The following is a 13,265-nucleotide window of genomic DNA, read 5'->3' as shown; positions in this document are numbered from 1 at the left end:
CGGTATCATATCTGTTTACACTCTTTATCTCTTCTTTACAGTCTTCTAAAAATTTCATGTTCTATACAGTTTGACACAAAAGCAAATCTAAAAGTCTTCATATGTGAGTGCTATTCTTTAACTGAGCTATTGCATACACACACACGAGGTTATTCCAGCCTGCTGGAGTCTATTAATCTAGCACACAAGGTTTTTACTCTTGCAGCCAATAGACTATTGTAGGGTTTGTTTTTTCAGTCTTTCAAGACAAATGAGAGGCGTCAGACTTTTTGCAGAGAATGACTGAAACAGGGGCGAAACCCAACCCGTAAAGCTGTGTGCACAACAAAAATTGTGAGACTCTTAGGTTACTTCTGAAGCCTCAGAAACATAAGTGTTTATTCTGGAATTATTCAAAGTTTTGGCTTGGTTGTGATACTTTCTGATATGTTTCCTTCAGCCTGGCTTTTTCCATCTTACCTTTGCTCCCATTCTTGTCTTTACTGCTCAGGCTTCTTATTTCACTCCCAAACACCTCCAAACTTAGCATTCCCTCTGCAGACTCCATATTTGATCTTAGTTGCCATTTATCTAGTAGCTGCCAGGAATATTCCTTGGCCATCCACTAGCAAATTCTAGACTCTTCTGTTCCAGTCTTCTCTGAATTTTGTGTATACTGATCCAGCTGATATTATTTTGCCTTTGTCCATTGCCAAAATCCCTTTTTTTCATAACAGTCTATGTACATCAATCTACCTCCCTGCTCTTCACAGGCCTTGCTCTACAGCCTTCCATATTTATTTGAGGTTTCTCTGTTTCTTGGGCCCAGAAGATCAAATGCTGAAAAAATGGGAAAAAAAGTTTCCCTATTTTCATGCAGTGCAGGCTCAGCTCTGTTAACTGTTAAACTCAGCTGGGCCTAGGGCTTTATTGATAGAATATAAATTAAAACTTTGATTATCGTAGGCACAGTCAACCTCCTATTTTTGACATAAAGAATGCATCAGTGTTCAAGTCTGAACCCTTTGTGGACATTAGTTTTTTTGGGGAGGAAAAAACCAGGAAAAAAAAGAAGACATCATTATTTTCATTTAGCATAGAGGAAACAAAGAATATCTTTTCAAAGCCAAAGATCTGGTTTTGCTTGTGTTTTTTTCAGGAAAACTTAGTTTTTATCAGACACATGTTGTGGAATATCTCCATCCAAAGTTTTGCCAGAGTATTGGTTTCCTGCACATGGTATCTTTGAGTAGCTGTCCCTATTACAACTGGGACAGTCAGATTCTGTAGACTAAGCTTGATACCTTCATTTCACTATAGAATGCTTAAGTAGTTTTTTTTCTTTTTCGTAAGATGGCTTCGAAATGGAACCGAAATCGACATTGAAAGTGATTATCGCTTCAGTTTAATAGAAGGAAGTTTGATCATCAACAACCCCAGTGAAATGAAGGATTCTGGACAGTATCAGTGTTTAACTACCAACACGTTTGGCAGTATTCTAAGCAGAGAGGCTGTTCTTCAGTTCGCATGTGAGTACCATTTTTCACAACATTGATAAATCAGATCTTTACATTACTTGATAAAGTTGTAGGTTGTAATTTGAATACATTATGCAAGTTACACTGTCCACTGACTTTGGCCTAGGATCTCAAAATTAGAAACAAAATGCTTAGTGGAAAACAGTGGTTTTCTGTGGAGTTACTTTTATAAATGAATCAACTATCGGGGAAAGTAACTCTAGTCCATCTCAAATGCTGTACTTTAATGATGTACTTGAATGCTCTGCAGTGATATACTTCACTCATTGCTAGTTTCCTGAAACATCTATCATTTTGCCACACTATCTGAGCAGGAAAGAAAGAACTGTAAACTATATATCTTTCAGATAGTCTGCATCTCTAACTATGTGTGTGAGCATAGTTTTTTATGTATATATGTATAAAAATATATATGATTTATGTCCATGTTTATGCATAGATATCACATATACTTGCACACAGTATGCAACTGAGGGGAATTTTTGTAGTTTTTAATGGAAACTGAAAATGTCTTCGCTTTTGAAATAATTCACTACAATATACTTCTCAGAAGCTATCAAAAATTCATGATCCCAAGTAAATGCTATGGTCTATCTATAGCATGCTCTTTTTCAAACATACTATCAGGAAAAATAGGGCCAGATTTTCCCTCCAACCCTAATTTCTCTTCAGCACTTTACAGGAAGATAATCAACATAATTTCAGTGGTTTACCTACATAAATGCTACCATGAGTGGTTTTTAAGAGGAAGGGATGCAAAAAGAACTCCACCCTAATTTCTTAGATCCTGCTGAAAATAAGACATTGCCATGAAACGTGTCAGATCTTCACATAGCCACAGCTGGAAAGCAGTGTGTTTAAGGATAGGTTGCCTACATACATGTCTACTAACACATCTGGTGGTGTCGAGAACTCAGCAGATCTAGTATGAGGGCTGAGATTCTCCCTTAATCTACACCTCCATTAGAGTCAGACCTCTTAAATCTATTGCTGTAGTCTTATCCACTGCAGATCCTGTCAAGGTATTTGGAGATCATAGCACTATTCACCTATTTCTGAGCTGGGAGGAATAATCACATTTACCAAAGTTTCCTCATGCCAGGGCAGCATGTTTAAAACTCTTAAGCACCACAACTGTGGTATTATCACAGTGTTACTGGACCTCAGTTTTAAATGTAGCTTCTGAGAAAATTCTGCTGTATTTTATCTTTTAGAAAAGAAATCTATCATTAAACAAATCTCTTGGTTAATGAACCCAACAACTGGAAAATATAAATAGTTCCAGGGCTCTGAACCTCAAATTTCTGTTCCCATCTCAGGAGTATGGCTTACAGGTGGCCACTTGACTTCCAGCTGAAAAAAAGTATAAGGAAAATGAGATCTGGAGCTCAAATAACAGAAGGCCTATGAGTTTCAGTAGCTACATCCACGGTTCATTCAGGACCTCATATGCTTATAGTTACAATATTACCTCTTCCAATAAAACAAATTTAGATGAAGCTGTTAAAAAAAAAAAAAGGTAGAAAAAGAAAAAAAAAGAAGTGATTGGATTTGGTGGGTTTATTGGATTTTTAGGTTCATATTATCTTGCACACCTGCTTTTGCAGGTATGAAAATTATTAGGCTATTATGGCTGGAATGTGATTTCTGTTCATTAAAGTATTTGGGATTTGTGATGAAAGTTTCTCATGAAACTTTCATGGAGGAATGTTGGTTGGAAGTGCTGAGGTGTAGCAAATGATGCTGCAGAACTTGAAAGAGAGAAGAGGCTTTTATAAGGACATAGAAATCTTTTAAAAAGGATAGAGTAATGACTGGTTGAAGTTCTTTTAGAAGTTTGTAAGCAACTTGTTCACAAGAGCAATTTCAAGTTCAATGTGTATTTATAGCTCAACTTCTATGTAGCATGACACTCTCTCTTCCACTCTTGATTTAAGGCTTATTCAAATCCCTGATATTAAGTGGCTGGTGTTGTTGTTGAACCAATATTTGCACTATGCAGCAACTAAACATTTAATATATGGTGTCACCATACTGTAAACTCACAGTAATGTGTCAGAAGCTTGTATCACTGAAAAGTCACAGTAAGTCAGATCCTAGGGCAATCTTTTCCAGTGCCTCACCACCTTTATAATTAAGTATTGTTTGTTAACAGCTAGCTTGCATGTCTCCAATTATTTTCAGCCAGACAGAAAGTATGTGATGGTTTCAGTCTAAGCCTTCCTGGAGACCAGCTTGTAACCAGGAAGGAACTAGGAAAGTGACCAAGGAAGTATTCCATGCTATTCCTTTACGTAACCTAGGGTATAAATAAGGCATTGATAAGAGAGCTCGCTCTCTTCTCTTCCGGCGAGGTTGGAGAACGGTGGTCCCTGTCTGGGTCTGGCTTATCTGAAGTTGAGGCCTACAGTAACTGCTGTTGTCGGCCACGTGTGAGGGGGGAGTGCTGGGCCGCGTCCAGACGTCCTGCTTTCTTTCAAGGGAAGTGGTGAGCTCTTGCCAATTCTGGTTACCGGGTTTTTAGATTGTGTGGATCTGTTTTATTTTTTGTCCCTTTTCACCCTATTTTATCCTTTTCCCTTCTCCCTTCCCCCTCTTCCCTTCGGGAAGCTATTTGGGGTCATAGATTCATATATATAATTCTCATTGTATATCTCTGTTTTATATGTAAAATATATATATATTTTTGCTAGAACTTTGGCTGCCTGTTTTTTTTCGTTTTTTTTCCTTCCCTCTCTGGGAAGGAGACCCTGTTGTCGAGTTTCGGAGACTTGGCAGGAAGCCAGCTCCAAACTTGCACAAAGTAAAGCATTGAAAAAGATTTTTGTAAGGAAAGTTCCTAACCTTTAAGTAATTAAAGTAATTGGTGTTCTACAGTCTTACTGGGCTCTAGTGGCTTGAAGACTAATCTATAATAACAAGAATAAAACAAGGCATTTCTGATTATGAGATACAGAACTACACATTCACTTTCTTTACTGAAAACCATGGATTCCAAAAGCTTAGGAATATACAACTTTCACAGAAAAAAAAAAACAAACAACCAAACTTAAGTTCATGGACCTGCTTGAATGCATGATTTGTACTGTTTTGGAAAATAGTTACATCTTTGCACCTTGAAGAGTTGTTCTCCTAATTAAAGAAAGAAATGGCATACAGATCAAAAGGAAACAGCAACGACCATTAAACAAGGGCTTTGACACTATCTTATAGGAAAAAGTATGTGCTGCAACCAGCCTATGCAAAATATTTTGAAACCTGAAAAAGGAGAGCATGCTTATTGCATTGGGTCTTATTTTCTCAAAATTCCATGGCCAAAAGCCCAGTTGCTATGGTTATTATCATGTAGCTCAGTATTGGTGATGCATTACAAATACAAATGTTCAAGTACTATATAATATGCAATATGTGTGCACAGTTAAAATAGGACTTTGAAATACTTATACGATGTCTTTGGATTTGAAAAAGAAAGAGATATAAAGTGAACATTATCTATGTGTAGATAACACTTGAAATAACCTCCTATATCACTGGTTATTTTTATGGAGCAAAATGAAAAGGCCAGTTATGTGCAGTTAAAGGTCTGCTTGAAATTTTAAACTACCATAGCAAATGTGTACGAAGATTTAAATTGAATAAAAGTTCTCTTATTTTTTTTAATCTTTGCATTTCCTGTTATGTCTCATGGCCAAGGTCATGCTGGTTTATGCTTTTTTTGGAAAGTAAGCAAAGAAAAAAAAGGGGAGAAAATATCTCTCATGATGTAAAGGAAATTAGCAGAAGTATAACCAGGAAATAATTTTGTCGTCTATAGAATTTTATGTAGAAGAAAAAATTGAGGGAAAAAAGTCCCCAGATAAAACTGACAAAATGTTATTAGAATTTACACTGTCAATGAAACAAATCAGAATTCTTTATCACAAAAATCACAAATTTAAAATCATCTTTCAGTTTTCTCATAACAGGTTGTTAAAAAGATAAAAACCTCTCAATTTGCTACAGCTTCAGACGCCATTTATACTCCCCAGTCACAAGGAATAGTTCATGTACAACGCATATTGTTTTCTTAACAAGATTCTAATCAGGACATAAAAATGTAAGAGCATCATCCCATCCTAATGGTAATTAATTTTGTAGTTCTGGGTGTGGCTAGCTCTATGGAAGAGTTATTTAAATCCCAAACAAATCTTTAAAGATTCTACAGTTAATGTAAATAAAAAAAACAAGAAAGTTAGTTATTGTACCTTAAGTTTTTACTGTATTAAAAAAAGTGCATATATGAAGAAAGAAAACATCAGGCAAGTAAAACAACCATAGTAAAATGTAGTTGCTGAAAGCAGAAACCTAACTTGGTGGAACATCTAGTAATTTTAAATAAGTACATAACATCAAAAGTGTTTTGAGGATATGAAACTTAATAACAAAGTGTAAAAGTTTTATGAAAGAACTCATGCACTAAGCACACATACATTGTTAGATTGGTCTCTTATCTCCTCTCATTTCTGTTAGAAATTTATATAATCTAAAGAGAGGACTTAAGAATTAAATTTTAATAATAATTTCTCCATGTTGGTTACTTTTGCCGTATGTACTTGAGTTAAAAAAGAATAAATGACTTGAACCCCAGGCAAAATTAAAAAAAAATACAGATTTTAACTTGACTAAATCTACCTGTCTTACTGCAAAACAGCTGCATATTTTTGTGATGGGTTTTACAGCTTCTCTTCGGAACAGTGTCTTAAAACTGGCTACAACAGTGGACATATTTTGTGATTACCTTTGCCACATACAATCTGTGTTCCATTAGGTCACAAAACAAAATCAGTTTCCTTCATCTGTGGATTATTCAACCTTTCACAAGCCTACTATCTCCGTGATGTTTGCAGCCTGGGCTAAAAAGATAGAGAAGTGATAGGGGAAAAACAACTTCTCACCTGCCATTTAGGGAACTCCTCACTGTAATTTTATTAATTCAATTGTCATGGGCCTCTGTATAATTTCCTTTTTTTTTTCCCCCAAAATCTATTTTTTCCTTTAGTCTACGGAGAAGGATATTGATTAGATACAATTTAAATGTCATTTTTCAATGTATGATCTACCACAACTGTCCAGTGTTGCACAGAACAAGAAGTCAGCCATGTTGCAGACCTATAAGTCAATAGTTTCCTGAGGAGACAGCCTGTGTACTGCCCATTCCATCACAGCACACTTCTGTCAGCCTTTTTATTGAATTCACCTACTAAGAAATGAACTTAATGATCTATGTTTTCTTTCTTGCCATCAAGATCCCTCCCTGTACATCTTGATGGGTATAATTCCCTAGTATTAATTTTTAAAAAGTTGATTTAATTAAACCCTCTAGATGTGAGAAAAACATTTGTTTCTCATGTTCATTCCAGAATGAACAGCCTAACAAAATGTTTGTTGACACTACAATATAAACATTTTCTTCCAAGACATACAAAGCTAAACAGTTTTAGGTACTATAAAAGAAAGGTGATAAGCTGAAGTGGGAAAAGAAATCAAAAGGCAACTAATAACACTTTCATTTCCAAAAATGTCCCTAATTGTCCTGTAATACACTGTAAGTTGGACATTGCTTTGCTCTGAAAGCATCATATCATTGTGAAGAATGTTACTATGTTGGTTAAGAATAACTACAGCTGCAACAGTGATTTGCACTACAAAACTTTTGGATTATTTTCTGCATAATTTCAATATGCTCTTTTTAAGAAATACATGCTTAAAAGATAGATTCAAACCATATTTACATGCCAGAAAAAGTAAACTCTGTTATAACTGGATGCATTTTATTAATAAATAGTTTATTAATTGAAGAATATCATTCAGTGAAATGAAATTAATGTGAATTTGTGTCACACTCTACTAACTCTTTCAGCTAAATGAAGACTCAGGAAATTATGTTATCTTACTGAAGGAAGGGATCTTATTTCTGGTTCAGATGTGGTGACTGCTTCTTATCTTTTCAATTATTTATTTGTGCAAGCTGGGACAATTTCACAAGGAAAGATAGTGAGATCATACAAAATTTCCCAGCTAAGGTCTTCATTGACTATAGGGCTTGGATCCAAACCCCCAGCCACAGTTACCACATAAATGTTCAAACCACTAACACATATCTATTTTGTAATTGTGCAAATCCAGCCTTTTCTTTTGTTGAGAGAATCAGAAAAAAATTTAAACTGATACATATTTTTTCATATAAAGATTGATGAAAAATGTAGATTTTAGTCAAAGTAGAACTTTTTGTTCCAAGTTTGGAAAACCAAGTTATTTAAATTTTAACTGTAGTCATACTTTGTTGTTTATAGAAATATTCAGCTTATATAACTAAGTTCAATAGTGCAAGATGCTAGAACTTTGGCCCTAGTCTAAAAAGTATTTTATCTTAAAATATTTGTATAATCTTTTAGAGGTTGATGAGACGATGCACACGCATAAACTCTGTAGTTAAACATGAGGCTTTCTAAAGCAAGAGTTGAAACAATCTGTATAGATTTGTTGCCACAGTGTCATCATGACAGACACATAATAGGTTTAATTAAGCCTTCTGTCATTCACTTCTTGATTCTTTCTTCTTAAGGTGAATAAATACCTTAGAATAATAAACTAAATGACTTAAAAAATAGCAGAAATCATTACAACTCCATTTAACTAACATTTCTCAAGGAAGTTTTCCTCTTGGAAAAGACAGATCTTGCTTCACCATTGTGGCTGTGGTGAATTTTGGAGTAAAATCTGCCTTCAACCTTACTTTACATAGGTGAATCTCTCATCCAAGTCTGAAAGCAAGTCTGGAGAAATGAATAAAATCAGCAGGTCACCTAAACCTCTAATGACAGAATCCATCCTTGCTGAAAGAATGGTAAAATTAATAAACCTTTATCTGTTTATCAAATTTCAAAAAAATAATTGTGTTGCCAGACAGTAAATCTTCCGGGAGTTCAATGGTATTCATGAATGATATCCACTGAAAGCTTTGGGAAAAAAATACGACTGGTTTCCTGGAACTCCCCTTCCACAGTATGTCTTCAGAAATGGTCTCCTGACCCTCTCAACAGTGAACTATCATGCCTAGGCTTCGTGAACGAAGATTTGGGAAAGGCTCTATCCACATTTGTTGCAAGCACGCGGGTGGCTAATAAGGACAATATGAGATAGACATGTCCAATTGCAAAAGGCACAGCAGCTCTGGTAGACTTGCTGTGTGTTTCTGTCCCTTAACTTCTGCTTTTGAAGCTGTTTGAAAATTGCAGTCAGTTTCTATTTTTCTACTGCTACATCAACATTTAAAGACCAACTGCCTTGCCTCTCCATTAAATCACTTTAAAGAGCAGAGGAAACCCAATTGTTTCCTATCTACAAAACAAAATGCTTTCTTTCATGAAGACAAGAGGAGTGTGAGGAAATTCTTTTACCTTCTCTCTGTTGCCTCAAATCAGTAATTCCAAACTGTCTTTGAGAATGGCCCCTAGTCGCTTCTGCTAGCACCCAAAATGGGACAAGAATTGTCTTGGAGAAGACTGTAGTCCCACCAAAGAACCCCGTGGACTCTTCTAACACAGTGACAGTGTGTTAAAAAATCCAATGCAGCAGATAATTTCTTGATACTTTTTACTATGCTAGTATAGACAAAGTCTTTATCTGTAAGGCAAAAATACTAGACTTTACTTGTACTCCCAAAAGAGGTTGGTTGCTCTGCGTGTGTTCTTACAAACAATTCACTCACAAACAATTCCTTCGTTTAATCCATTTGACTTTTCTGTGGTGAAATCATACATTATCTCAGCCTAAGAGGGACATTTTGACAAAGCTGAGAACCAAAACCCGGGAAGCTCTAAAGCAGCAATTCTTTTGTTCTTGACTCAAATTAATATTTATTCTTTTCCATGATCAAATTAGAATGAAAGCAGCTTGAAAAGTTGAGGTCAGATCACTGATTAGGGATTATACATTAATACAGTGCAAATTTGATACTCATTAGAATTAGCATCTTCAGAAAAGGGTAGCAATTCTGGATGTACTCCATTGAGCGACATTTTTATCTCATTCCATTTGAATTGCACATAGACATAACTTCAGTCTCATTGATCCTCATATCCATCAAACACCAAAAAAGTTATTATTATTCCCAAGTATTCAAATGGAAATGAGATTTATTAATCTTGTCAAGTTCATTTATTGCTACATAAGTTTGATGCCAAAAAAATATTCTAAGGTTTAAGTTCTGTTTAGTCTTTTACTGTGAAAATATACTTTAAACAATGCATTCTATATTTTATGTTCTGTGGAAGAATTAATAGAAGTCAGTCATCTAGGGAGACAGTTTGAAATGTAATTACAGCGATCATTTAAAGGTGCATAGTACATGTACTGATTTCTCATTTTAACACTGTGCATTTCTGTGAAGGACTGAAAGGCTGGTGTTTAACCTGCCTATAACCTACTCACCTGTATTTCACAGTGTAGTCTCTCATGCTAATGAATCATTAGTCTTGGCATTTAAATATAGATGACAGGAATTAAGAATAGCATTACTAAATAGGAGAAATTTTAAGAGGCTGAAGGAGAATTTTGTGCCAAGACCACACAACACTTTCTAAATTTCCTTCACAATTTCTAGCTCAGATTGACTATTGTCAATTACCATGTCACCTGTCTATTTACACCCTTCCAGGTGTAGCATATTGTGGTGAGCAGTGCTGTGCCTTCTGTCAAATGAAAGGTGTAGTTTTACCGAAAATTTCTTGTATGTTATCTCGGTATCTGTACCACTACCTTGACATTCCTACCTTCGTTTTGCTCTCTCTGTTATCCTGACACAGATGTATTGTGTCTTTCCTGAAAAGCAGATCAGGCTCCTGATCTCATTGAAAAATAAGCTTGTCTGACAGGTCATCTTTTTGTTCATAAATGCAGGTGCACAGGTACTTGTGATAGTACAAAGGAAAGAGCAGCACAGATCTGGGAGGGAAGAAGAAAGTCAAGTGGACAGGGCATTTAAGCTGACTTACTCAGGAACAACACTCTATATAAAATGGAGTCACTTTTGATAATACTTTGGAACTCAGGGAGGAAAACTTCCAGGAAATAGCTGAGTTCTAGCTAAGTTAGTAACACAGCAGAAGAGGTATAAAGTTTAAGAAAAGCCTACAATGAATAAAGGAGATTGATCATCAAAGCAAACAACATGTGGAAGGTTGTGAAACACATGGATAAAGCGAGAATTAGTAGAAGTCAAGCTGAGTTAGCCTGACAAAGGAAATGAAAAGAAATACAGATAAGCTTTTTAACTAGATTACTAAAAAGTAAAAAGGAAAGATGACGAGACAGAATAAAGTTAATCTGTGTGTGACCTCAACTTCAGTGGTTACGTTTGTTTGGTTTTCTCTAAGGACAGAATAGCTTATACATCTTTTACCATATGGAGCATGAGATACCAGAAACAGAAAGACAGGCATTCAGTTTGGGCATGGGAGAAGACAAGAATGGCAAAAGTAAATCCACACTTAAAAGGTACTATTCCTAAAAGCTGAGGCTTCTACAACATCCATGAGTTCTATTAATGAAATTTAGTACTTCAGTGATATAACTTCAGAGCAGTGTGCAATTACAAGGCAAATTTACCCTTTGTCCTTTGTCCTTCTTGGTATTTTTCACTAGTGTTCGGAGCACAATAGTTAATTAAATTACCTAAACCTGCAAATATGGGAAGAATTGTCAACACATAAATCGTATTCTCAACTGAATTATTATATATTTTATTTGTAATGTTACACTCGAAATCATGAACATGGTAATATAGCTGTTGATTTGCATATCATTTCTTTTAATTATTCTGAGAACAAAATCAAAGTAAGTTCCAAGAATAATTTCTCACCAGTGACAATGATAACATCAAAACATCTTCAGATGACCATCATATGATGGTGATGTCAAGTACCGTAACATGGTAGTCTTATATTCATCGAGATTAGGTAGATGTGTTACATCTGCCATCAGGCCCCAGAAGTCCATAATTTCTTCTGTATTGGTTTTGAAAGTCAGATTAGAAGCTGGTTTCATAGAATATGGTACATATACAAAAAGAGGCAAATCCTCTCCATAAAATGTATTGTAATCTGTCTCCATATACAAACACACACACAGAACTAAACAAAAAAATACCCCAAACAAACCTTTTAATTAGGTTTCAGCCCTATATCTCATTAAGCATGGAAATATGTAAAAATGTCCTCACAATATGTAAATGCTGAGCCCACCCACCTACCCACGCCATACACCACACTAATTAAAAGAAAATGTATTAAGTCAGGAACTTATATGCTCTGTGTCTAACTACACATTGAATACTACAGTAAATTTTATTAGAGTTGCAAGGTCAAACATCCAAGCTACAGGATGAATGATTTATCATTGTCTATGAAATCTGAATTTTGCCTTGGATACAGGAGTCCTACAATACACATTTGTCATACAATCTCTGTTTGGTTTTTTTTTACATTAGACCCTCTAGACTCTTTCAGGTCACAGAAGAATTACTGCTCACTTACTGAACAGTATTCTATTTCCTATTGTTCAGTGCACAGTTCCCTGCCTTCATTAATTCAGAGTATTCAAAATCTACTCTGAAGACAAAATTAATTTCCTCAGAAGCTTTTTATGGTGCTCATCGTTACAGCATCTAAGTGCTTCATGAACATTAATACATTTATTTTTACAGTGTCCTTGTGAACTGTGTAGTTATTACTATCTCCTTTTTATAAATGGAAAACTAAGACATGAGAGATTAATGTAAAATATCCAGTAATGTGGGGAACTGTACGTTAGCACACAAGGAGCCACTTTTCCCAGGGGCTTAGCAGAGCCAGAACTGATCACTTTCCTATTCATCACTCTGACCAATCTTTTCTCAGTCTTTGTATCAGTCATATCTCAATCCTACATCTGGTTTCTGATCTCTCTCCTACTATCGATTAGGCCACTGATCTCATTTGCAGTTTCCTTACTTACTGAAAGCATCTGTTTGACTAAAAAGGATAGTAGCATCTTTCTGGCTCTATTTTAGTCTCCATGTATTCATTTTGTTGAATTGCCTGCAGTTCCAGTGTCTCACATTTCCTGCTTCCAGACTCCTAAGCTCTCTTTCACTCCTTGTCCTTATTCAATGCCTTCTATGGCATGGCTTCTCCTTCCATAATGTGCTGCATCCTTAAGAGAGTAAATGGACATTTAGTTATTTTTTAACTAAAACTGGAATTAACTGAAACATGATCTACTAATTGAAAGATTTTGCCACCTTAATCAGAGTATTTGCTATCTGTTGTGTTTATAATAATGAATGGATTTCTTCACAGTACAAATATCCACTGGCAGAATAGATTTTTAAAATTTGAAAATTTTTATATATCTTCAGACTAAATAACTTACATTACTATTCCATTAGCTCTCATAAACAAAGTGGACCAAGTCTTTGAATGACAAACTGTTACTGTATGTTGAGTAGGAACTTCTACTGATAATTCAGTGCTTTCTCTTTTAAATTATTCAATCACATACTGCAAAACACAGTATAATGAAACTGGTGCTCCTTGGATAAATTTCTTCCTGAAATGACATTTCTACTTAAATAATTGCTATTTACCAACATTTTCTTTGCTGTCAGATTTCAACCATCTCCCTCAATCACTAATATAATAGAGGTTGACTGTGACCTGTGTTTTGGTT

At 35.3% G+C, this 13,265-nt stretch overlaps 1 protein-coding gene across 5 annotated transcripts in view; it reads left to right on the top strand.

Moving 5' to 3' along the window:
• The window catches only part of CNTN5 (contactin 5), a 634,097-nt gene that overhangs the window by 410,775 nt on the left and 210,057 nt on the right, over window positions 1–13,265 (top strand). For all 5 annotated transcript variants that reach the window (XM_027677364.1, XM_027677365.1, XM_027677367.1 and 2 more), the window contains one exon: window positions 1,333–1,508. In XM_027677364.1, coding sequence (XP_027533165.1) covers window positions 1,333–1,508 — 176 coding nt within the window. The remainder of the gene's footprint in view (window positions 1–1,332; window positions 1,509–13,265) is intronic.

Source organism: Neopelma chrysocephalum, unplaced genomic scaffold, assembly GCF_003984885.1.
Source record: "Neopelma chrysocephalum unplaced genomic scaffold, ASM398488v2 Primary Assembly neopelma1_43, whole genome shotgun sequence".
Classification (NCBI taxonomy): Eukaryota; Metazoa; Chordata; class Aves; order Passeriformes; family Pipridae; genus Neopelma; species Neopelma chrysocephalum.
Note: the sequence above shows the minus strand (reverse complement) of the source record. Positions and strands in the feature narration are given on the sequence as shown.